The 26,422-nt window shown below is 41.2% G+C and overlaps 1 protein-coding gene across 2 annotated transcripts in view; it reads left to right on the plus strand.

Annotated features, from left to right (window-relative positions):
* The first annotated feature begins 6,748 nt into the window (after positions 1-6,748).
* LOC102200683 (TGF-beta receptor type-2-like) overlaps positions 6,749-26,422 on the plus strand; it is a 30,611-nt gene continuing 10,937 nt past the window's right edge. Inside the window, exons 1-4 of one of the 2 annotated variants that reach the window (XM_005740717.1) lie at positions 6,749-6,770; positions 18,864-19,005; positions 21,485-21,675; positions 25,640-26,400. In XM_005740717.1, the coding sequence (XP_005740774.1) occupies positions 18,875-19,005; positions 21,485-21,675; positions 25,640-26,400 (1,083 nt within the window). In that variant the 5' untranslated portion in view covers positions 6,749-6,770; positions 18,864-18,874. Of the gene's footprint in view, positions 6,771-16,324; positions 16,606-18,863; positions 19,006-21,484; positions 21,676-25,639; positions 26,401-26,422 lie in introns of those variants that run through there. The other variant, XM_005740716.1, reaches the window with a different exon arrangement.

Consider the following 26,422-nt stretch of genomic DNA (forward strand, 5'->3'; position numbering starts at 1 on the left):
ACTCCTCCTGGCAACAAGACGAAGACCACACATGCTCCAGGGGCCAGCAGCAGGTTTGTGGAACTGTAACCGGAATTCAGTGTAAGTCAGTGTGAGGCCGTAAAACATATCTTCAGCACCAGGGAAAATTCAACGCACCCCCTCAAATTTTAGGAATATTTGAGTTAAATGGAAAATTAAGTGCCTGTCAATAGATGAGTTTAGCTTAGGCTTGGACAGTATTTGGAGACGAGGGAAGTCATAGATCTCCCTATTCTAAATGAAAATCAACAACGCTCTCAATTGGTCACATATTATTATCTAAACCAACTTAAAAGTTCTAGTAAAACCCATGAACTCACGAACTTTTATCTTGGTGATTTTTAAACTTATTGTTGTCTAAAATATCTGCACCATTCCTTTCTGTCTGTTAAGCTTTGATTACAGTCCTGCGTGATGTGGTAATTGATTTACTTTTATCTTATCGTTCATCTTACATTTTCTATTATACGGCGAAGTTGCAAATGTCACTGTCGGTCCTCCTGCTTTCCACAGTGCTCAGCGTTCGTTTCCATCTGTCATCTGGATAACCCTTTGCCCTCATCAGGCAGCGTGTTATGAGAGCTCAGTGAAAGAATGGTGCATATACCAAATGTCATGCCCTCTTCAGCAAGAATAACAATGGGAGGTGGACTTGGTTAAGGGCAACAAGCAGGGGGAAATACCACACTCACTATAAATACGTTAGAAGCGCTGTGTCGGAGTCTTTGTAAGGTTGGTGTTGATTGACTGGGGCGGTTCTGGATTTAACACTCTGCAAAGTACTGTGGACTATAAGCAGAGCAAAGAAATGAGCGCTGATTGTTCTGGGTCAGTGGTCCATGCCCTGCACATGCACACCTACACACCTTACACAGCTTGAGTTGATATACGGGACTGAACATTTCTTTTTTTTACTTACTCAGACCCACTTACCAGCATCGCTGCTGCGTTTCTGGAGACCAGCAGAACATTTTCTAATGTGTGCAGTTCTGGTACATTACACATGTTATGGCTGCGGCAGACTAACCCACTCATGAACAACAAAGAAACTCAACATGAGCCGAAGTAAGAGGTGGGGGGGGGCTAAAAATTTCTTAAGTGCTCCCACATGTGCTGTACATGTCTACATGTGCCAACTTCTGTTCAAGCATGTCTGTATTTTTTAGCCAAACCACAAGAATTTATGACCCCATTTTTTGTATCAGTTTTTATCTGCGTAAGTGTGCGCAGGAGGGCATGTGCGAGCCACAGATAAGGCCTCGGGACAAAGCAGAGCAAAACGGCCAAAAGCAGAGATTAAATGTCTAAAAATCTTCCCTTTGGGACTGTCTGGTCTTATTTCCTATGAAAAATTCAACTTTTTCAAGTAAAACGTGTGACTCAACACGCTCAGACCGAGAGTCCCGTCGCAGCTGAGGTGCAGTGTTACAAGGTCACACGCTGAAATTGATGATGTGTAACATGAAAGGTGTCTGCAGAACATTTTGTCTTCTTTAAGCTCTGTTTTGATTTAACTTCTTTATGTTATTTTATTTTTATTTATTTATTTATTTATTTATTTTGGGGGCGGTACATTAATTGACAATTATTGATCAATGGAGCCTTTGATTATAGATCATTAATGACTTATTTTCAGTAATGGTGAGATCTGTCTTTCATTGGCACACAGTGTTACATGTTAAACAGCTAAATAATTACTAGAAAAGCCCTTTTTTATTCTATTTATCTAAGCAGAAGTGGTTACCATTGATTTGGTTATAGAAGCAGATGAAAACATTTCTTCTGAAACTCCTGCGGCTGTTCCAGACAGGAAATTCTCAAAAGCTGAAGTAAGATTGTTATGTAACTCAAATATTTGGTTGTGAAGAAGAAATGGACAAACCTGACCAAAAATTAAAAACACAACCGAGTTTGAAAAACAATGAGAATTTTTTAGTTTTAGACAAGCAGAAAAGACTGTTTAAGTGGTGATAATTGAACCTGTCCTATAGTTCATTCTGATAATCATGGCTAAAACTATGAAGCAAGATAGAAAATGCTTTTGTTTTTTAGCTTTCTGATTACAGAAAGAGCTTTGTAGACGTCTCCAAGTACCTTTGGCTCGTGCCTTTGTCTGCACTGTTGTAATATTTAGGAATTTAGTGAACCCACATGAATTTATCACTTAATTTTACATTATTATTTGTTTGCGTGTTTGTGCAAAGATTAGCCCAGCGATTATATGTCTAAGAATTTTCCCTGGAAACCATCTGGTCGTTTTCTTCTGAAAAACCAGACTTTTTCCAGTAAGAACACACTCACCAGGAAAGCCCTGGAGCACCAGTATGACAGTGTCGCAGCATCGAGGCTGAAATAAATACAGTGTTTTATACGAAGGTCAGAAAATCTTCTTTTCTGTTATTTGTATGGTGTTTTAGTGTTTTCAAGCTGCATTTACATTTTTGGGTTTACATTTGACATCTTAGGTACACTTGTTCACCTGCTTGTTAATGCAAATATCTAAGCAGCCACTCGTGGCGAAAACACATTTAGGCACAAAGACATGATCGAGATGAAGTTTAGAGCATCAGGACGAGAAATGAAGGTGATTTAAGAGACTTTGAACGTGACATGGTGGTTGATTCTGAGTTTTTCAGAAATGTTTCTGATCTGCTGGGATTTTTCCGCAGAACAATCTGTGGGGTTGTGGGTCTCTGTGGTTTTGTGGGTGGAAATACCTTGTTGATGCCAGAGGTCGGGGGGGGGGGATGGCCAGACTGTTTCAAGCTGATAGGAAGGTAGAAGTAACTCAACTTGCATAATTATACTTTCTCAGTCCACAGTGCTTTCAGTTTCCCAAAAAAATCATCTGTACCCATTAAATGCTTATGTTCTTGATGTCCTGGCATGGAAAAGGCCACATGAGTGCATGCTGTAACCCATGTAAAAGGTGGTCAGTTCTGGCTGCCACATGATTACCATAGGATCTGAGCCTAAAACATCTGCTATCCTCTAAAAATCAGCTTTATCCTGGAGCTTATATAAGAATAGTGTGTTATGCTGTTGTTTTATTTCATGTGTTTGGACATTGGCCCAGCTATGTTGCCATGAGTGATTTGGTTTGCTTCTAATAACACTGTTATGACTGTAATATATTCCAATATTTAAGCAAGTCGGGCCTCTCTTCTGACAAGCAGTACACTCTCTGGTTTAGCTTGTAAATGGCTAATGGTGAGCGCTAAGGGCTGAACATCATACACAGACAATCACTGAAGAACAACAGAGCTATGCAGAAGTGCTTCATCCACCCTCGTGCTCTGCTTTATGTGCTCTGGTTTTAATGCTTCTCTTTACTGCTTTTCCTCCTGCCTTTCTGCCCAAATGTCTGTGTATTCCTCTTTAACTCAAGATAGCATAGCAAAGGTCTACTAAAATGTAGCCTGGTTGCCATGGCGCCAGCTGGACAACAAGTGTACACAGCGGTGAAGATTAAGACGTGCAGGATGGAGCTGGCAGTGTGCAGACTGTGGCTAATGATGCCGTGTCCGAATGCCAGGACATTCCTCAGTGCTTTTCCATGAAAAGTACAAAAAAGATTTCATGAGAATCTGAACAGAAACTGAAAAGAAGACAGAGATAGCAGAGGTATGGAAAGTGGTGATGCACTGGACGGATACAGCTGGAAACTGCTGCAGTCAGAACATCTGGAATTCGGAGCCTCATTAGATGAAAGAGGGGGGCTGGATGTGCAGTCACTGTAAATATATAGTCTGTATAACATAGTCTATGTGGAGTCTTCATTTATCACTGCCGATGGGAGGTTATGAGAAAGACCAGAAAAGTCTCAAATTAACTTTCCAAGTGTTTATGTAGTAAAACCTGTAAAGCAGTCTGCTCACTGGCACCGCTGAACAAAGAGTACCAGTTAGATGAAAAGACTTTAGCATAATCATATATTAAATATGAAGCTAAAGCCAGAAGTGGTTTGCTTAGTTTAGCATAAAGACTAAATGCAGTGGAAAAATATAGCCTGTCTTTTGCCAAAGGTAAAATATATCATGCCTTTCTTTATTTACAAAGCCCTGCTAGGCAAACGTCCTCACTGACTTGCAGTGCTTTTTTTTCTGCTAACATTTCTGTCTGTAAAACTGAGCGCGAAGACATAAAAGCTTGTGCTACCATGTGACTTGCAAAAAGGTTTGACTCAACAGTATCCCTCCGGTTTCAAATGGAGAAGGGGAAGTGGTTTAGCTTCAATAACTGTAAACAAAGAACAACTGTAAAACAAAGTCACTGACATCTATCTGTCTGGAAAGGGTTAGAAATCATTTATAAAGCTCTGGGACTCCATGGTGAGAGCCTAATCAGTATTCACTCAGGCTGTCTTTGTCTAATATTCAAATCTGTTTGGCGTTCTCAAATGTTTAACTGTAAGACATAAGCAAAAAACAAATAACTACCAAATCACGAAGGGTCTCAAGCTAAGCCTCTTCCCCTTCTCCATTTGAAACCAGTGGGACACTGTTCAGTTTTGGGCTACCTACTTGTAAGGCGCATGCTAATACACGCTTTCATGTCTTCACACTCAGCTATACAGACAAGAATATCAGATGTAGTTGAAAGAGAGGCTTGCATCCTAACACGTCTTTGACAAGTCTGAAAGGCTTCCCTGAAACAGGATTTTCCCAGAGTTACAGAAATTGTGAGATAGAGCTCCGTTACGCTGAACATAACATCATATTAGATCATAATATAACAAAAACACTATTGTTTTTCTTCTTTCTGTTTGGTACAAACTCTGGACAGTTTACTATGAGTGGCAGAGTTTTGGATCGACTTTACTCACCTGCTTTTGGACTGAGAGAAACCTTGCAACTGTCCTCCTTCTTACTAGATTTATATTGAAGCAAGATTTGAGCAGGCTGCTTGTAGGACTTCTCCTTCCAGATCCGGCCTAAAAATTCACTGCCAGTCCGTTTTTTTTAATGTTCTTTCCTTTGGTCATTTTCTTTAATAATATTTTAATACACTAAGACAGGGTGAATCTGATTTCTAACCTCCTCAGGATTACAGGATGGCTTATCGATGCTGATTCTCAAAGTGTGGGCTGCGGCCCCCTGGTGTGCCATGATGGTACTGCAGGTGGGCCACAAAATGTGATTTTCTTTTTTTTTTAAAGCTACCAGGTTTGGATAGATCAACTCTAGATGGAAATAAATGCTGTAACACTGCATAAGCTTATTGAAATGATCTTCGAGTTTCAGACAATCCAACAAAATATTACAGCGTGTGACTTTTGGGGTTTTTTTGGAAAGGCAAACACACATATGAAACCACAGAACAGCCAATATTTGAGCAGTGAAACGATTTAAAATAACACAAATATGGCTGACGTGCTGATTTAATATCAATATTCTCATCTTTGTCCTGATGTTTTAACCCAGCCAAGCAAAAACGGTCTCTTCCTTAGTCTTATAACAGCTTACAGTCATTCCAGGTATAATAAGATGGGTCAGACCTAGGAAATTGCATGTATAGTCATGCAAACTGTTATCTTGAAATATTTTGCATACTTTATTGCAACATTTTCCTTTTTGAGCACACCGCTAACTGTCTCTGACACAATAGGTCCGCTTTAAATGAAACAATCCATGAGGGTGAGCTGTAATTTTGTGGCTGACTTCATTGAACCACACGCTTTCCTCTAGACAGCAGCAACCAGCGGGAGCTTTTCCTGCTCCTACAATACAACAATCCTGCAATGCACAGCCACTGCTGTCATTGTTCTTGTAGTCGGGCCAGCAGTCAGATAATGCAGACAGGGTCAAATGGAAAACCTCCCCACGATAAAGCCAGATGGACCAACACACACACACACATGCACATACGCTCTTTCTCCCTTTTTTTCTCTGTCACGATCATCAGATCGGATACATTTAACCTTTTCATCTCACGTGCTTCCGCGCTCAGGTTAAAATTTCAGTGCACCTGCCAGCTCCACTTGAAACAAAGCGCTTAGGCAGCAACTTAAAGTATAAGTTGAGCCATGACGGCAATGCATTTTAATGAGGCTGGACCGCAGAGGATGTCCTGGAAATAAACGCAGTGTGGGCCATTTCCTCTGCAGTTTTTTTAGGACAGGACCAGTGTGCATGAAAATGGGCTGCTGTGGGGAAAATGGGCTTTTATGTAGAACACATTATGCCAGAATATATATTCCTGAATGGATCGCTGTGGACTGCTCTTCCTACTCCCACTCAAAATTTAATCTTAACGCACTGAAAGCACATTTAAGGAAATCTTCCTTTGCTAATCTATTATGCCCTCGGCCTGGTCCACTCTACTGCTCGAGAGAGAGAGGCGTATAAATGTTGCAGATTCAGTGTAATATATTGGTTTTTCTGAATGCCTGTGGATTTCTTAATCTTGTATTTTTTTTTAAAAAGAGCCATGAACACACTTTCTTGTCCAACATGCAAAATTTCAACATTCTTCTGAAACATTTAAAGCATTCAGAGTTTTGATCTTTACAGCCAGAGACAGAGAACAGCTTAAAAGAGCAGCCTTAACAAAGAAAAGACTGGCTGTGTTATCCATGTCAGCAGAGGCCAACACATCCCTGACAGTGTTGGTATTGTGCATGCAGCAGCTGATTATGCTGTAAGACCCTTTTTTTTTAACAATGTGGCAAACACACTCTTTCTTCCCCTCGGTGATGTAGAACTAAACAGGAGAGACGGGAACATTTAGCAGTGGAAGATAAGACTCGGGTAAGTCGTTTCTGCTTCTGAAATTAACTCTGCCGGCTGTATTTCCTCTAAAAAATAAGCATCATCTTTGTTAGTTAATATAAACGTGACACCAAGGAGCCAGTGCTGAATGTATTTTTCATCTAAATGCCTTCATCTTCATCGCATGGCGAGTAACTCGCTGTGAGAGCGTCATTTGTCTGAGAACACCATATTTAAAACTAGACTTTCTGATGAAATTCCACCCAGAATGATTAATAAATCAAAACCCCGGTGTCTCGCTGTTGCACCACAGCAGAACTGGAAGCTGAAGTCTGATTTCCCGAAATGTCTAAATCGTGCCGGTGTCGGGAGAGTCAGTGGTGGGGGAGGGGGGGGGGTGCTCTGTAAGGAAATTCCTCACAGCGAGATACCTGGCAGTCACTCTGTTTGGATAAGCTCACTGGGATCAGGCAATGAAAAAGAAAGAAAAAGAAGTGCCTCGGTCCAAAGGCCAAAATGAACTTCATTAGATGTGATGGGGAAAATGAGTGAATGTGAAATCTTGTCCAAATGGAAAAAGTCAATTTAATCTGAAAGAAGTTCATTGAACCGTATTCAACCTTGACATGTGAAAATCAACACACTTTGTATCCACCGGAGAGTATTTTGTGATACTTCACCAGCAGCTTCTTCTGAGCATCATTAGCTGCACTATACGCGACTGCAGCACAGTGGCTGCACTGAATAAAGCCTACAATGGCTCTTTTAGGGGAGGGTTGTAATTTTCTTGTCATGTGCGTGCTGTGTTGATGCGCGGGCTACGAGGGAACACACAGAGATTCAATCTCGCTCTGTGTCATGCAAAGTTTGCTTAGAAAAGTAGAAATTGCGAGCAGGTTCTCTATCATCAAAGTCGTCCACGAGAGCCTGAGAATCGACTCCAATTTCCACGGAGTGGCTGAGAATAAACGTATGTTCGCAGTCATGGTAAATTTACAAACCGGCGAGGGAAAGCTTATGGAATGAGGCGTTAAATTAAATCCATTTGGTCTGTTGACGTCACAGCGTCGCTTTTCAAGTGCATCTTAAAATATTTGACATATTTCTCAGCGGGCCAGGAGGACGAACGTGTTGGCTGACTGCGTAGTGGATGTTAAACACATTTAGAGCACATTCACACTCTCTGGGGTGAGAGTATTACAAGTGTTTATCTACTGCAATAACGCTGGAACACAACTGAAGTCTGTAACGCATCGTGTTCACCGCTCGCTTTAATAAACAACATTAGCAGCACTAAAGTGCAGTTTGAGGCAGAAACAATAACATTTTAAGATGGAATTAGTCTGAAATAATATGCTGGTATAGACACAGATAACATCTCTTGCTTTCTCACTCTTACGTACACATAAATACATAATATACAGTTTCTCTATTGTCTTACAATGTTTACCACGTGGCCACGGTTCAGCTCCTCGTGCTTATCAGTGTCGGGTCATGTTGGTATTTCCTGCCAGCAACAAGAGCAGAAGGTGGCACAGGATGAGTGCTGTTTCCTGTGTTGGCACACCCAGCATGTACCCACCAGGAACCACATCCACCCCATACTCAGAGGAAGCATTGTAGCGGTTACACTGTATTGTATGATGGATGTTTTCAGGTGGCATTCTATGTAGCTGTTTGCCTGAGATCAAAGAAAGCTGCGAGAATACGATTAGCAGAGAGAAGTTTGCAGAAAGTTCCTGTCTTCACCTGACAAGACGCATCATAGTGACGGGGGGGGGGGAAGGTGCAGAGGGGTTTGAGGATTTAGGTGGTTTTGGATCTGCCTCGGCTCAGCAGAGGTCCGGGCTTTTATGGATTATGAATTTCCATTTTTCTTTAAAACCTGAATATACGTTAAAATCCCTCTTTATCATAACAATGAGCGAAATGGTGCTCAAACAACATTTGTGATATGAGATCACAGGATTAAAATTTGTAGCGAAACCTATAAAAACTGGCAATTATCACAAGATTAGAAGAACACAGTGGCTTCCAAATACATTTAGAGGCCCCCACATAACTAGCAGATTAAAGAGTTATTTGATAAATACATTATTTGACTTTTAATAAAAGGATAAATGTCAGCAAACCAATTATTATTCTAACTTTGCCTTTAATGCCAAAGTGATCTTTTTGTAGTAGTATTTTAGGAGTCCGTGTGACTCCAAAGGGATCCCTCTGGGTAGGGGAGGCCTCTGTGTGTGACATTAATATACTGTCTGTTGCCATTTGTTACTGCGGAAACCTCATTTGGCTGCAGCGTTGTTTCATCTGGGTCTTTCGGCTAAGCCTTTCCCATGGGAAGCACACAGAGGAATCTTTGGTCTGATCAAGGAATTCTGCAGATGTTTGTAAAAATGCACACAGCCACTGAGACCATGGAGGACTTGCCCTTCAAACACTCTGATGTTGAATGTTTATTAGAAGTGGCTTTACTCAGGAAACCACAATCACTGGGCGCGCTCATTGGATGCATTTTGAAAGGCGGACGATTCCACGTCTTTGTGAATGCAGTTTTCTCGATCCATGTGTACATCCCGTGTAACCAGATAAGCACTCGGACCTTAAATCCTCCAGGAATAGAGACAGATTAGGAGGACAAATTTTCTTAACAATTTTTTGAACACCACTTCAATTTCACAACAGTCTAATTCTATTCTGTGCACATCTACTATACTAAGAACCTTTGTATTAACATTGTGGGTGGATGTGGGATGTTTAAGGTTTACAGTGCCACATTATGGAAATTAGCTGAAATATTATGTGTTTCCGCTGCAGTTAAAAGGTAAATGTAGCATTTATTCCAAATATTATACCTCTCAAATATTTGTCTTCCTACCCTAATCCCAACCGGTCGTGGCAGATAGCTGCCACTCCCCAAGTCTGGGTCCACCACAGGCATCTTCCTGTTAGAAGGGATTTTTACCTCCTGACTGTTGCCAAACTGCTTGCCCATATGATTTGGCTGTTTTCTCTGTTTTCTTTGTGTTATTGTAGGGTCTTTACCTTACAATGTAAAGCACCTTTAGCCAACTGTTGCTGTAATTTGGTGCTATAAAGACAAAATTGAATTGAAATGAAAGCAATTCAATTTTGCCTTAGGTTGATCAATAAATTACCATAAAGTTCTTTTTATTCACGGTGCATTGGACCACTGACATTTCAAGTTCTGAAGCTTAGAAATCCAGTAGAAGAAGAAGAGGTTTATCTTTTAAGTAATTTAAGAACATATTAATAAAACTGCTTTCACACAATGACTGTATGCAGTGAATTTAGGTCCACATGTAGGCTACTCCCAGACAACCCGAGAATAGGTGCAACCTCTTTTCACAGTAGTTTGAGTTTGATTTACTCATATTAACGTTGCCTTGAAGTAAACCATTAGGTCCAAATAGCTTTTTCAGTTGTCATTAATTTTATTACGTGCTCTTCCTACTGCCATAAGTCAAAATGAGCCAGCTGACCTCTGTAAACTCTGAGTGTTAGCAATAATAAAGGATGGGTTCTAATCATTCTTTATGTTTGGTGAAGGTTTTGCTTTTTTCTATTATACAAATAAAAAAGCTGGTTCATAAAAAATGACACCAATGAGGTCAAGAAAGTAAAGCGAGATAATAAAAATCCAATAAACCACTAAAATGATATAAAGTAAAGAACAGGAAAGTGATACGATCACTGCATTTCGATGGGATGCCTCCTTCACGGTAATCATTTTTGCAGCTTTAAAGTGCATGTTTTAATCCCAATGCAAAACTAATGACATCTAATTATGCATTCTAGTGTCACTCATACAGAAACACGTGAGCCTAATCTTAAAGGTAGCATCTAAAAGGTTAAACCCAAACAAAATAAACCTTTCATCACTGCAGAGATCGGATACAAAGCATACGTTTCCTTTTTAGTATGCATGAAATTCTCCGATAAACAGCACGCAATACCTCTCAGCATGAACCACCTTGAGTATGCATGTGTGTAACCGTATCTCCAGCCACATTAGGGACCCATATTGAAACATTTTATTGAGAGCAGGGCAAATGAATCTTTCCCCTCTTTGCTTAAATGGTCCGCTCCCTGTAATCTTGGTTTGAAGAATGGCATGACCATCATCTTCATCATCTTCTCTCTGCTCTGTTGCACCACAGATGTAGTTACAGGCCAATGACAGGACAGACTTGAAGCTGGTTTAAGCCTAGGCTGTGCAATCCTCCTTTAAGCAGTTACATACTTCAATGCAAGCCATTTGTGGCGAGGGCCGCTGAAACGCTTGATGTGTGCCATTATGCTCTAAGGGAAGAAATGGTTTCCAAACAATATCAGCTGACATGTTGGTGGGTTTTTGTCTTTCCTAGTTTTTTCTCCCCTTTCTGCTGTTTCATCCTCTCTTTTCTCTGCTTTCTTGTCTTGTTACTTTAGAATAAGGGTCTGTTTTCACATTTGCATTGTGATTCAATTAATAGCACTACCACAATGCTGTGTTACGTAAGTGTATGCAATACTCAGTGCGGTTAGCCTGGATTTACACAGGTACACGCATGCTGGGTACAGATAAAAGTTGTTGTTGTTGTTTCATCTCACGTCTTTTGCTTCACCATTGAACACAATCTAAACGGAGCAACAGGATGTTCCCTGTGACACAGAAAAGGGGAGTCACATGCTGCAGCGTTTGTTCACATGTTTGCTTCTCTTTCTAAAACAAGTCTTGGCACAGTTTGAGACACATATCAATTTTATGCCTGGGAACAATAGGCCTAAAAGTGATGTGATACCAAAGGTTGTAACCTTTGGAGCCTTCAAGATAAACTTTCCCTTCCTTCACAGCGTCTGACTAATGCTGAAGGACAAAGCCTGTTCACAGCGGTTGGAGAAGACAGAGAGAGCCTGTTGTTGTCAGAATAGGCCATTTCGACTTCCTTAGGTTCGCCAGTGGTACCAAGAAAACTGTGCCAAGCCATTGTGTGGGAACATGTGTTACTGTTTGTGGCCATGTAACTGTGTCACTAAAGCTGTTAGGTGTGACTCTGTGACCCTCGTGCAGGACATGTCTGCCTCACAGTTCCTGAGCACTGAGTAACATTTGTGGCAAAGTGCATGAACTTATGAAGTAAAACGTTATTTTGTGCTTTACCTTACCTACCTATCTTCACCATATGGGGCAGGTTTGTTGCACATCTGTGTAGTTTCTGCATATATTAAAGTTATAACCAACACCTTTTAAAAGGTGCAACTTTTACTTTAAAAACATTTCGCATGGCACTTTTTAAACTTTCACTACCGCTCAGCGAATAGTTGGCGAGTGTTCGCGAACATGTCAGCAACATCTTCCATCCAAACTGCAAGGCAACTGTGGAAACCTGCTAGCAGCATACCGCCATGCAACCAATTTTACCTGCCTGCCGACCGCCACTCGCCAACTGGTCAGGGAATAATTCCCGTGGTGATTGTGTTGAGGTCGCCAAACTGTTTCCAGCCCTAAGATTCACTATTAAATACTTACTGAAACCTTCCTTGTCAGCAAGATTAAGCAAAAATTACCAGGTGGAGCCCAAAATGTTGATTCTGTTCAACTGGACATAGTGTTTTCAGTGGCAGAAAAAACGTTTCATCACTCATCCAAGTGACGTCTACGGTCTCAGCTGACTGCAGGTTCCCCAGGTGGTGTAATACCAGGTGGAGGTTCATGAAGGGGAGGTACAGCAGTGCAGGGAAGTCTCTTGGTTTGAATCTGCTGGTCTGAAGCCCTTCTTTTTTTCTCAGGTTGCATCATTTTCCACGGTCCATTAGCTGTAGGTGCGTTTATAGCTGTGAACTGTATGTCTTGTGTGTCTATCTTTGTTAGCTCTGCGATGAACCGGCGACCAGTCTGGTGTGTACCCCATGTGTGCCAGACTACAGCCTATCTGGTAGTTAGGAAGATGTATTAACAGAATTGCAAGTAAACACCCCCACCCAACATTCAGATTTAGATCATTAGTTATGGGGGAGTGCTGCTCACTCTCAGTGCTTCTTTAGCTCGGAGTATGCAGTCATTTTAATCCTTAAAAAAACCTGAAACCCTAAAAAAGCAACACTGTACTGTAACTGGTGCAGTTTGACTGTAATACTGTAAGAGAGGATCTGAGATCTCTGGGGCAAAAGTAGCATCTGAAGGATTGAAGAGGCACATCCTGAGGCGCAGACACCTGACAGGCTGACATCTACAAGCTAATGAAACATTTCAGATTCCCGTTGCGTAGGCAGGCATCTTAATCATGTGCAATTCAAGTGAAGAAGATACTGATTCAAAATGACTCAATTGTTTTAGTTTTTTGCCACTATTCTCACCAGCAATTTGCAAGTTGCATTAAATTTCTTTCTGTTGTGCAAATACACATTGCTGCTCTCATGGGACTGCAGTTTTTCCTTTGGCATAAGCAGAACTTGAGCATTTTATCCTGTAACAAAGTCCTGACTGAAAGTAGGTTGTGTATACAGACAGCATGAGGTCGGTGGCTTGCAGCTTGCTTGCTTTTATAACTGCTGTGCCAACAACACCCCAAAGAAGTATGACTAAACCTCCTCTGCTGAGGCAGTAGGGAATCTGTTCAGATACAAGTCCTAAAGGCTAGAAAGCATTTTTATGAATCACCAACCTTGAAGGTGACCTGGAGATCAAGATTTCTTGATGATATGTCTGTAAAAACTGGACAAAATACAAATTCTATTAAGGAGGTTTGCTCTTTGTGAGAACATTTCTTCATCCTGACTCCTACAGCAACAAAAATCCTGGTTAATAAAACACTTGTGAGTGAATTTTCTCGCCCATTTTGCTTCGCCAGCAGATTTTAAAAATATATTTACATTAACCTAAAACTTAAGACTATAAGATATTAGTAGTATATTTGTTTGTTTGGTAATTGTCATGTATATCATTGTCATGTTCAAGAAAAAAGTTTGAGATGATTTGATCTTTGTGACACAGCCTTCAGCAGATAGGTATACTGTGGTTTTAAAGGGATGGACATGGTCAGAAACTATACTTAGGCAGGCTTCGGGGTTAAATGATACTAAGTCGGTATTAAGTGGTCTAAATTGTGTCAAAAAATATCCCTACACCGCTGCACCACCACCAGCAGCAGTGTGAATCACTGATACCAGGCAGGATGGATTCATGTTTACAACAAATTGTGACCCTATCTCCTGAAAATTGCAACAGAAATCGAGACTCATCAGAGCAGGAAAATGTTTTCCATTTTTCTGTTGCCCAGTTTTGATGTGCCTGTGTGAATTGTAGCCTCTGTTTCCTGGTCTTAGCTGACAAAAATGGCACCCAGTGTGGTCTCCTGCTGTTATAGCCCATCTACTCCAAGGTCCCATGTGTCATGTGTTCAGAAATGTTCTTCTGCAAACCTTGGTTGTAACCAGTAGTTAGTTTAGTTATTGTTGCCTTCTTATCAGCTTAATGAAGTCTGGCCTTCTTATCTGACCTCTGGCAACAACAAGGCATTTTCACTGGGAGAACTGCGGCTCAGTGAGTATCAGTCCAAAAAAGAAGAAGATTGTTATGTGGGAAAATCCCAGTAGAGCAGCAGCTTCTGAAATACTCCCACCAGGTCATCTGGTGCTAAAAAACATGCCACTTTCACAGTCACTTAAACCGCTTTTGATACCCATTCAGATACTCAAGTTTGAACCTTAGTGTTTCATTTGGCGCAGGTCTACATGCATTGAGTTGCTGCCATGTGATTGGCTGATTAGAGATTTCCATTAACAAACAGCTGAAAAAATATTGTTAAAAAATCATTTATTTTTTAAACAAGTAGTTAAATAGGTGTACCTATTAAAGTGGCTCACTGACCCGATCTGCAATTCAGCATCTTCCTCACTTTGAGTACTTGCCTTCTCCTCAGCTTAGCACTTAGTAATGAATCAATATCCCCGTGTGTCATCTCCTTTTGTGTAATACCTCCGGTGGGCAATGAGCATACATTTTATGCAGAAAATCCTGTGTGGGAAAGACACCACACTTGTTTTTATCATTATTTTAACTACAGAGACACAGATGTGCAAAGAGACTGACATCCCTGAAAAGCCTTTTATAATGCATGCAGTGCGTGTTTGCCACCGGTGTTATCCCAAGGCATGAATCCAGAGATTTGTTATCAGGCTGGTCTGTTGATCTTTTCACTTGACCAGAGAAGTTTACAAGAACGGCGAGCACCTGTATGTTTACCTGGTGCTTGTTTATCTGTGTTTGCGCAATGAACTAGGAAAAAAATCATTCAGAGGTAGACGTGTATGGAGAAACTTGTGCAAGGTTTAGGGAGGGGGGGCTAAAAGTGTAAATAAGCCTTTCTTGGCACACTTGAGTGTGCTGTGCTTCCTGTAGCGCAAAGGCAGATAAAATCACACAGTTTGGTACAGAGTATATTTATAAAGTTCTGAAGGCGTTTTGTTCGGGTGCTGTGGTCACTCAGCAGGATGTTATGATCTACTTAGGTTTTGTATGATCTGTGGGGAGCTGCCTCATAACGCTGTGGGGTCTCCACCTTGTGGCTTGGACCCCATCATGCAGTGCCGGGTGGCTGAATGCCATGCCGGCTTGAATAAAAACGTGCACAGACTTGTGTAAACCTAAACACCCACACCCACTGACTAAGAGCAAATATGAAATAAATAAATAAATGCACCATACTATTTAAGAGTACATTAAAACCTCCTGTATTAGAATTTATGCCTAAAATGTACAGTCAACTATCACTGAAGACCATCTCAAAACATGATGATCATTATTCTGAGGCATCTTCTGATGTTTTTTTCTTTTTAAACTCAACACTGCACCTACACTGAAGCCGGCTTGCCAGAAGTAATATAAGAGGTGCTAATAAAGTTCACTGAGCTGGTGGTTATAGAAAGTACAGCTCGGAAAAAAGGAAAAAAAGAAAAAGAGTTATAAGCCAAAGGGTTACAGGGTCAGAACTGAAACCTGACATCACATCTCAAGTATGTACAGGAAAAGCAAAAGCAAACGCATGTCTGCAAAACCCTGGCAATAGACCAGTAATTTATCGGTGTTATAGTGGACTTAACCTCTGTGTGTCTTCAATAAAAACCAACACTGTGAGATATAAAGATACTCTCACAGCTTCTCATGTCATCCTTGACTAACCGTGGGCCTGGAACCTCTCCAGCAAAATCATGCAGCAGCAGAGGAACGCAATTTAAACTTTAAACTTGGATGGGGACATTTAAGTGAATTTAATGTGCTGAGTTTTTATTGTGTAAAACGCAGTAACACTCTAATAAATCCAAAACACAGAACTCAGCAGCTACCTTTCAAAGCTGACACCTCTAAATAAGATCTGCAACGAGTGACTGTTTTGAAGTAAAAGGGTGTTTGCATTGACTTAAAAGCCTATAGGCGGTTAAGCTATTTTTTGAGCGTGTCATTTCTAGTCTTGCAGCCTCTTAATGACATGCTTCAGAGCCGCATGAGCCTGACCAAGAAGGAAAAAAAAAAGAATACGAGAAGAAGAGAAAAAAACCTGTCCAACCCCTTCTGAAGATTTCCTGTTTCATGAAATGCGCACATACTGTGAGTCATATAGGGTAAGTCCTGCCTTGTGTTTACCCAATCTGCTTCTTTTCCTTCGTCTTCCCGGAGCCGTGAAGGCGTTTAAAAGGGAGCAACAGGCGGGCCGAAGAAAGTCCGCGGAGACTGGATATTAACCCGCTGTCAAGGCTTCGGCAAATTAATGAGAAAGAGGGCAGCGCACAGTCTAAATGGAGCTACTTCGGTTTTCCGCTTTTTGGTGTGGAATGATACTCTTTGGTAGTAGTCTGCTCGAGGAGGCGGGTGAGTTGAACTTTAAACTCTCAGAAAAGTAGTCAAAGCTTCGGAACTTATTTCAGCGGACTCTGTGAAGAAGAAGCGGAGTGATACAAAGTGACAATTGATTTCCCTTATTTATTTATTGGGCAAAAATATGATACTGTAATTGCTTTTTTTTTTCCAAACAGGTGTTTCTTTAGCTTTTAGCTAAAACTACGTAAAAAGAAAATACCCAGGTGCGAAGCCTTGTTTATTCAGGACACTTTACTTGCTAATGTGGTCTCAAATGTAAATTAGCTTCACTTGACTCCGTGAGTCTCTCTGTCGCAACTTTCATCAGTGCGAATGCGATAGCTTTGGGAAGACATCACCTGCTGTAAGTCACCAGCCTCCTTTGGTTATCTGCATCTTTGATGTGTAGCCACAGTGCTAACAGGTCTAACGCTCCCCCTTAAGGAAGACAGTGTTTTACCTTCATCTGTCTCAGACTCAGTCCCAGCGGCACCAAGTGGCTTTGGCTGCTCCTAATCCTTCCCCCCACCTCTCTGCAATTATATGTAGCCCTGGGTGACAATTACTACCATTCATCCCTTCCTTTGCCCGCCTCCTCCTGGGTTAAAATGACATGCTCTTTCAGAGGAGTTGCTCTAATGATATAATTACTCAGGCTCAGCCACCTTCCTACAGCACTCAGGCATGGACTATCCCTTCAGTGCTGATTTACTTCAAAACACCTCACCAGCCCGCTGGGCAGACTTTTAAAATTGCTCTGTGGCGTAGTTTAGTCTGGAGTTCAGGTGTGATATTTTCATGTTTGTTTTGTTTTTTTATTTGTGAAGGCCTCTCTCAGTGCAGACAAGCCCTGAAAGCAAAAACAAAACAAAAAAAGCCAACGATTTCCTGATAAGGTCTTGTGAAAGTGCCTCATCTGCTGCTGATTGTCAGGCGCAGCCATCCGGTGGCAGTGATCTAATTTTGCTGCACTTCCAGGGTGCATGTTGTACAGCGTGTCTGTTGCTGACCCCACCCTGCAGCCTGGGTGTTGGGGGAACAGACATAGTAGGATCCTTGTGCCAGGTTAACAGCACACACACACTGACAGAGAGCACCTTTCTCGTAAGCTTGTGTGAAGCCCAAAGCATACTTTTTTTTTTTTTGCTGACCATGTCAAGAAGCACGCTTTCACTTACACTTCCCCTTCTAAAACGTATTTACTATTTGGTCATGTGATAAACCCTCAGCGGTGCCATTTTGAGACATCGACCAACTTCAGGTACATCAGTGTACCAGAAGCGGTGTTTTCCCTCTTGGTTTGTTCGTGAGTCGAATTCTCTGATGAAAACAGCAGGTTCAACTTCCTGTACACGTGAAGTCAGCATACAGATGAACTGTGGTTAGGTGGTTTAACTGAACCAGCAAAGTCACGTGTTTCCACTCTGCGTAACACATGCAATGCATGCATCTCAATCCTGCCAGACATCGTGATTGTTTCTTCTTTTTAATCATTCTCCTTATTAATCCTAGTAAATCTGAAATGTCCCCTTTACAAACTGTTTCCACATCTTAAATCCACAACATCCTCTTTTCGCTCATAATTTTGTGTAGTAGCCAGAACTCTTTTTAAAAACTAGAGAAGAGATTCTTCACCTTTCTGTCTCTGATTTTATTTTGGTGGGGTTTTTGTCATCACGTCCCTCAATGCAAGGATAAATTACAGAACTGCATCCTAGGACTGTTTGTGGAAATAAAATTCTTTCTCGCTCCTGTTCTTCACAGACTGATGCATAACCTCGTTTTTTTCCCCCTTTCTTTTTCCATCAACAAATCATCAGCGGTGTTGGCACAACACCTTACTTGATGGGGAGCCGACTCATCGGGCTGACAAATTAGAGACCCTCAGCAAGAAAATTCATCCGTGCTTCCTCTGTTTGTTGTTCTTGCCTGTCTGGCAGTTGTCTCCTTAGATGATTATCAAACCCACAGGCACTCCTCACACAATCCTGTGTGTCTCACTGATACAGGTCTGAACAAGTCCAAAGGAGGTGGATGCCACTGCTCTGCTTTGTTAAGCTCCCACAGGGGGAGGAAAATGTGTCCACCCCTGTAGTATGAAATTGTTTGGATATTCCTGTGGTTATGTGGAATATCAGCTTCTGCACACTGACAAATTCCAAAATACCTCCGTCCTTTGATTAAATTTCAGGTTTTTCAGGTTTTTAAGGCTGTTGAAATGAAATTTACAACTTAATCTTACCTCTTTCACTTCCTCTTTTTTTTTCCAGAGGCCTCTATAATGAAGCTACATAAGCTGTGCAAGTTTTGTGATATACAGCCAACTAACTGCTCGGGTAAAGGGAACTGTAAGGTGGAGTGTGGCATTACATCCATTTGCCCCCAAAAAGAAGACGTGTGTGTCAGTATTTGGTAAGTGTCCACTGAACTTCCTGCCTTGTGATTCTAATGCAATGATTCAGGATGTAAATGAACAATTAAACTATAGCAAAGAGACTCAAGAGCTTTTCTTTGTTTCGTTCTTTACTTTCTGACGTTTATTGTGCCTTTTATATTTATACGCCTCTTCATGCAAACACAAAGCGAAGTTAGGAAATAAGGGGAACAATGGCTACTTATTTATTCATCAAATCAGCCGTCGTTTCCTTCCTGAAGCTCTAAAATCTCCTTCATTGTGTGACCTTTTGCTTTTTTCACTTTCTCCGTCAGCATTTTGCCCAAAAAGCCGGCCCGATTATGACAGCTCGTGATCGCCTAACCACCCGTCAGCATCAAATCTGACTCTGATTGTGAGAAGCAGTAGGAAGCAGATTTGTATTGGTGTTAAAAGCTTAAAGCAGTGCTGCTGTTTCTCATTATACTCGCAGTGTAGTGGGCTTGTTATGAGCTGAGGTTAGCAGAAAGCTAATGGCACGTGGACAGCAGCACCTCTTTAAAATGTCTCTCATAACCGCCCAGGTAGCACTGCTCAGCAGGAATTCCAAATGTAAATATGCTGATTTGTACAGAGCCAAGTTTTTATATTTTTCTTCTGTTGTTTGTATTTAAGTCTCCATCCTTAGAACTTTGAATTCAATGTTTTAGTCATTTGTGTGTGTATATTGTATATTACATAAAAATATTGCCATTTACAGCTACAAGTTTGTCATTGCATTATGTACCTAATTATTAAGGCTGTGCAAAAGTCTTGATCCACCTCTCATTTCTGTATATGTTGCTTCCAAGAAGCCAAACTTTGTTACACTCAAGTGTTCCTGAGTAGTAGTTCTCCAGACTTACAGAGCTTTTCTTTGGACATAAGCTGCTTTTCATTGATCTTCAGTTCAGCGCTTGTGCCTGAACATTTTCAGAGGATTTTATTTTGTGCTTGGGTTGTTGTTTAAGTCATTTAACACTTATCTATAAATCAATCAAGCACAAAAAAGGCGCCTAACAGAAAGGGATGAACCGGTGTTGTGTCTATACATAAGAACTTTTACATGAGTGCAAGGTAAAAAATGCAAGGAAATATGAGTTTAAATACCTCAACCATCTAAAGCAATAGACAGTGCACAAGACAGGTGAAGAAGAGAGTGCAGGTTTGATAGAGTAGGTGGAGACATGTATTAGGGATGATTTGTGACACAAGGGTAGCAGCAAGAGTGAAAAGACTGGTTTATATATGAGACCTGGCATATGTATGGTTTATAGATGGTGGCACTGACTAAAAGACAGGAGGCCAAGCTGATGATGTTAAGACTTTCCATGGGTGTGACCACGACGGATAAAATTAGAATTGAGTACATTAGAGGACAGCTCGGGTCGAGTGGTTTCAAAGGCAAGGTTTAGATGGTTTCGACGTGTGCAGAGAACAGAGAGCGGGTATATTGAGGAAAAAGGTCTTCAATGTGGACCTGCCAGGCAGGAGGAAAACAGGAAGACTGTAGATAAGATTTATGTAGTAAAGGAGGACTTGCAGAGGGTTGGTGTAGCAGAAGAAGATAGGTTGAGATGGAGGCTGATGATCCACTGTAGCAACCCCGAAAGGGAGCAGAGAGCAAGGAGAAAGTACTTTGTAGTACTAGCAGTCGACAAACATACAATTTGTTTTCTTTCCTTTAACCAAATGTAAGAAAAACACCAAACATAACAGTTTGACAGGAATAAAATAATATTTTTGCATCATCAAGTGATTTCTAAAAAGAGATGTCTGCTGAAAGCTTGACCAATCGCAGCATGTTGAGCAGTGTGTCTGTAAAAATAAAAAAATTGAGGAAACTGAGCACATGGTGGATAAAATTAGAAGTGACAGGCCAAAAGCTAGATTTAGATGAACAGTATCTAAAAGTTACGTTCTTAAGAGATAGGAAAAGATCCTGTAATGACCTGCTGTGCAACTGGAAAGATGTGGGCATCATCAGAGGCAAAGAAATGGTCTCAGTGGAAGGACCGCTGCAAAGAAGCCTTTCGTGTCTTCTGGAGAGATAAATCAAAATTTGACATTTTTGTTTGAAATTGTTGTCAATATGTAAGGAGAAGGTCAGGAGAGAGGTACAACAGTGAGTGTCTAAAGCCATCTGTAAAACAGTGGAGGTGCCATCATGGTGTGGGGCTGTGTTTCAGCTAGTGAGTAGAAGATCTTGTCTAATTTGATGCAGTAAAAACATACCGACAGAAAAACGCACAATGGAACACTATCAGTCATGGATTGGCCTCCACATTTCAATAAATCGCTGAAGCTGTTTAGCATTTTCCTAGCAAAGTACAAAGAAATCAGGGGTGACTTGAGACTTTCGCACAATAGCGTAGGCCTGCCATCATCTCTTTGTTACAAATCTTTGAAAAGCAGGTAGTGAATACCCGAACTCAAACTTGACTAGTAAAAAGTGTTTATCCGTCTTCTCTTTCTCAGGAGGAAGAAAGATGGCAACGTCACCTTTGATACAGTGTGCCACAACCCAGCTGAAAAACTGTACGGCTTAGTCTTAAAGGACTACAACAACAGCGAGTGTGAAATGAAAGAGCTGAGTGGCATGGGCTCAAAGTTCTTCATCTGTTCATGCTCTGAGGATGAATGCAATGAGCGCGTCTTTTTTGACCCAAGTAAGTTAAATTGGCAGTTTTTCAAAATGTATGAAATAAATGTGGTAGAAGACAGTTCACTATTAATATTTAACTTGGTTTTGCTATATTTGAATCTTTTATTGTTAAATGCTAAACTATGCGCAACAAATAGCTGCAAATTTGTCAGTCTAGCAACACTGGTACATAAGCCCATGCAGTAGATTTTTAGAGCCTTTTGAATATAGCTGAGCGCTCTGAATGGAAATTGGTTTGATAAGAGTGAAATTAAGCCAAAATTGTCAAATTGCAAGCTGTAAAACCCAAACAATTAACTAAAGCAGGCTAAAGCCTCTGCAGAGCTGCAGCTGGAAACAGGGACATTATATGTCTAAGTAATTGGTGTCATAACTACATTTCGATGGGTGTCTGAACTTTGATTTCGAATAAACACGGAGGCTCTCTGATGCCCCTTTTATTCGTTAGAAGTGAGGAAAAATGCTCTGAACTTAATTCTGCACCACAGTTAATTTTTACTCTAACTAGGTGATAATGTGCACTGAGTCATGTTTTTCACCAAGACAGCAAAAATCAAAGGATCGATAGCAAGAAAGGTGAGGGTCAAATAAGCAAACCGAGGGAAGACAGCTGTTACAAAAAATTATTTTAAAAAGAAAGGAGAGTAGAGCACAACTAACCAGTTGAGAAAAGTTTAGCTCTCAGCAGCTGTTAAGTGACAATATAGCTACCAAAAAGACCTAGCACAGCTTAACACCATGAAACCCACGGCCTTGAATTACAGAAAGAGCCAGAGCGATTGAGCAGCAGCAGGTTCATTTCCAAATGATGCAACACAAGGGAAAAAAACAAACTTATTTTGCTAGTTATAATGAAACAGTGTCAGGCAGCACATCGACAAACAGTGTAAACATTATTATGTCATGCATGGTGTTTGCTCCTTAGAGTAGTGGTTTACACATTAGTTTTGCAAGCCAAATGTCTCTGTTTAAATTCCAGCCAATAAAACATCCCTTGTGGGATTGCATTAGGAATCCACTGCAAACACTCTGCCAAATTAAACAGCGACCCACTGTGACAAGGGAGCAGCCGAGAGTAACCACATGACATCTCTGTTTGTCTTTGATAACATCAAAGGAACAAGACAAGAAAATCACTATGACTCATATTATTGTAATATAGTGTTATTATAGTGTAATTATAGGGTTGGTTTTGTAAACACAAATAAGCTTCAAGTTATTTTGGTGTGCCCTGATGACCTGGTTTGACGCCTGATGTGCCCTTAGCACCGCACAGGCTGAAAACGGTGTTTGGCTGTGAGCAGGTTTAGAGGCTCATATCAATCCTGCACGCATCATTCTTCTAGAAGTCTGTGTGGCAGATAGTGAGGAAGAAGATGTGATAGAGGAAGTGAAGAGAGCAGGGGGGGAGGATGAAGAGAGATTTCTTATAATTACACAGGATGTTAAGAAAACATTTTCTTTGGGGCGGGGGGGGTGGGTGGAAAAAACATGCAGCATAGTAGTCTCGGCATTTTCTTAATGTAAGTGTTAGAAGACTATAGGGTTGGTATTTCAAATGTCTTTATGACATTAGAATCATGAACATTCAACTCTAGATGTTCAAGTTATTGTAGACGACAGCACCCTAAGAAGTGTGTGTCCATTTTAACATGTGCAGCGTTATGGACGTAAGTGGTACTCTAAGGACCCCTACAGGTTCTTGTAAAGTTGTTGGCTCAATTATCTATTTAAAAAAACACACACACACAATGATGGATGAGCGATATGAGAAGGGAAGGGTTCCTGCAGAGAGTGCTTTTGAGTGGGGCTCAGAGTTCTGTGTTACACCCCTGCCTGGAAATAGTTTTCAGAGTTCATCACTGGGAGAGTCATACCTTACATATTGCACACCAGTTATTTGATCTGATTTTTAAGTTTTACTCCCTCTATCTTTCATTTCTTTTTAAAGTGGAGGAAGATTCATTTAACATCTTAGAAGTGGAAGTATTTATTCTTTCATTTGTGAGGATAACATGATAACGTCAGAATTTTTTATCAGTTTGTCGTGCATGAGTGCCAACATGTGTGCACTGGGATGCTCTCCAGATGCATAATTGCAAACAGCTTTAGGAGATCATGTAGACACTGGCTTCTAGACTCCAGTTACAACATTGGCCCTGGAATAAGATGTATTTTGACTACGGTGTCCCGGCAGTAATAACACTAAGGTACATTTCCGAGACCTGGCTCTGCACCGAAAGCCAAATTGAAAGCATCTGCGCGGAGCAAAGCACGTCATGGAAACATATTTTCTCACTGTTGGGAATGTGTGTGCGCTCTCTGGAAGTTCTCAGTGACTAAAGTGGGTAAGTTCTGTAGTAAAGGCACTGCAGATGAGCTTGAACAACAGGGCAATAATGCCAATTTGAACCTGTTGAACAAAGCACCATTTAACGATTCAGCTTTTGCTTGCAGTTTTCCCTCTCTTCATACTGGTATACAGCTGCCTTGAGAAGCAAGCTAATGGTATTTCCCACCCTATTATCAGAAACACATTAACAAAGCCTACTGGGAACGGCAATGTTACGAAATGAGACCTAGCTTGAGTGAAAACAAGGTACGTCAGTTGTTATATTGAATGTGAGCGGGTGGTTTGTCAGAGTAACACCCATGTGAATGCCAGAATCGAACAAGACGTAACAAGATGATCAATGTTATTCACTTCACCTGTCAGTGGGTTTAATGCTGTGACTGAATGGTGTGTAAACAAATAAACAAATACAACTTAAAAGCTTTATTTAAGATGGTAGGTACCACTGTTTTCGATGGTTTCCAGTCGTTATGTTATGCTAAGCTAAGCATATCTGAAGCATCATATTTAACAGGCAGGTATGTGAGTAGTATGGATCTACTTCCCACCAGCAAGAGTATTTCTTAAAGCCTTTTTCCCTCTAAAGATTCTACCCTTGTGTATGCAGCATTTCATACTTTGAACTTAAAGATAATTCTCAATAACACGGTTTTTCACAGCATCTCCAGACCTTAAATGTAGCATTACTTCTGCACTTTCAATAATTCACACAACAAGTAAGGATTTTGTCTAAAGCCCGGAGGAGTTTGGAGGCACAGTGACAGGTTTGTTGTGAGAAATAGCTTCTCACTCCACAAAAATCAAAACAAACAGTCTGTCTGAGGCCCTGTAGAGGATTTCAGACATGTGGTTTCCTGTTCAGAAAAAAAAAATTAGAGAGAAGTCGAGGTCTCAACTCGGCTGTCGGTTAGATGCCTGACTCTGCTCCGCGCATTTACACTTGCTCCTAAAATTGTTTGCCAGGTATTTCTTGAAAAATAATGCACACGTGATACTCTTGCCCACACGTGTTATGCAACTCAAATGTAAGCTAGACAGCTAAATAAAGTGTGGCATTTGCTTTAGCAACACAACTTATAAATGACTAAATTTAGAGCTGGGGACCATTTGAGGTTTTCTTGTTTAGTGTTTTATGTCTGGTGATCTACTTTTTATAGATCTTCTTCTATTGCTGCAGCTTTAAAAACTGGACTATAAACACAGCACAAGCATAAACTCTCACTGTTTGCCAAAACCAAAGCAGCTACCAGACACACCACCTCCCAAATTATAAGAATCAGACATGAGATCGTGCTTGACTGGGTCAGGGTTTGGAGCAGTTTACATTTGTGGCTGAGAATCTAACTTTAGCTCTGATCCTGATAAACATTCCTCAAAGAAGCGTCGGGTTTCTCTTGTCTTCTGATTACTTTACTTGTAGCTAAGTGCTGATACAATCTGCCACAAAGTAATTTAGTGTTTTATGTCTTCATATTGTGGGTGTTGTAGTTTTTTTTAAAAAAAGAAACACAGTTACTACTCTCACAGATTTAAAGTGACTTTTAAACTGGTTGTCTGTTCTGCATCTTAACCTCACACTATCTTCATTAACACGTGCTGATTCTTTGACCTTTAGGGCCCACGGAACCACAGGTGATGGCTGTTATCTTAGTAAGCCTGGTGCCTCTCCTGGTTATGGCTACCGTGGTCATCACTTTCTTCTACTTTTACCGTGTGTGCCGCCAGCCCAGTGGCCACTGCAGACACAAAGATTCTCTGCTGGAAATCGACCCACTCGTCATTATAGAAGAAGACAGCAGCTCCACGCACGCCAACAGCCTCAATCACAACACTGAGCTGCTGCCCATCGAGCTGGACGTGCAGGTTGGAAAAGGGCGCTTTGCAGAAGTTTACAAAGCCAAGCTGAAGCAGGGCTCCTCTGTTAGCGTGGAGCAGGGCTTTGAGACTGTAGCAATTAAAATTTTCTCACACGAGGAGTATCTATCCTGGAAGAACGAGAAGGACATTTTCTCAGATGCGGATTTGAGGCATGAGAATGTGCTTCACTTCCTGACAGCAGAGGAGAGGAAGGAGCCGAGACAGTACTGGCTGATCACAGCTTATCATCCACGAGGGAATCTCCAGGAGTACCTGACTCATAATATTATCAGCTTGCATGACCTGTGGCTGCTCGGAGGTTCGCTAGCCCGTGGAGTGGCACACCTTCACAGCGACCGCACCCCCTGCGGTCGCTCCAAGGTGCCTATCGCGCACAGGGACATTAAGAGCTCCAACATACTGGTGAAAAATGACTTGACCTGCTGCCTGTGTGATTTTGGCCTTGCGCTTCGGCTGGACAACTCTCTGTCTGTGGATGAGCTGGCCAACAGTGGGCAGGTAAGGCTTACCTAAGACTAAA

This window comes from Pundamilia nyererei, unplaced genomic scaffold (assembly GCF_000239375.1).
Source record: "Pundamilia nyererei isolate P.nyererei 1_Seehausen unplaced genomic scaffold, PunNye1.0 scaffold00102, whole genome shotgun sequence".
Classification (NCBI taxonomy): domain Eukaryota; kingdom Metazoa; phylum Chordata; class Actinopteri; order Cichliformes; family Cichlidae; genus Pundamilia; species Pundamilia nyererei.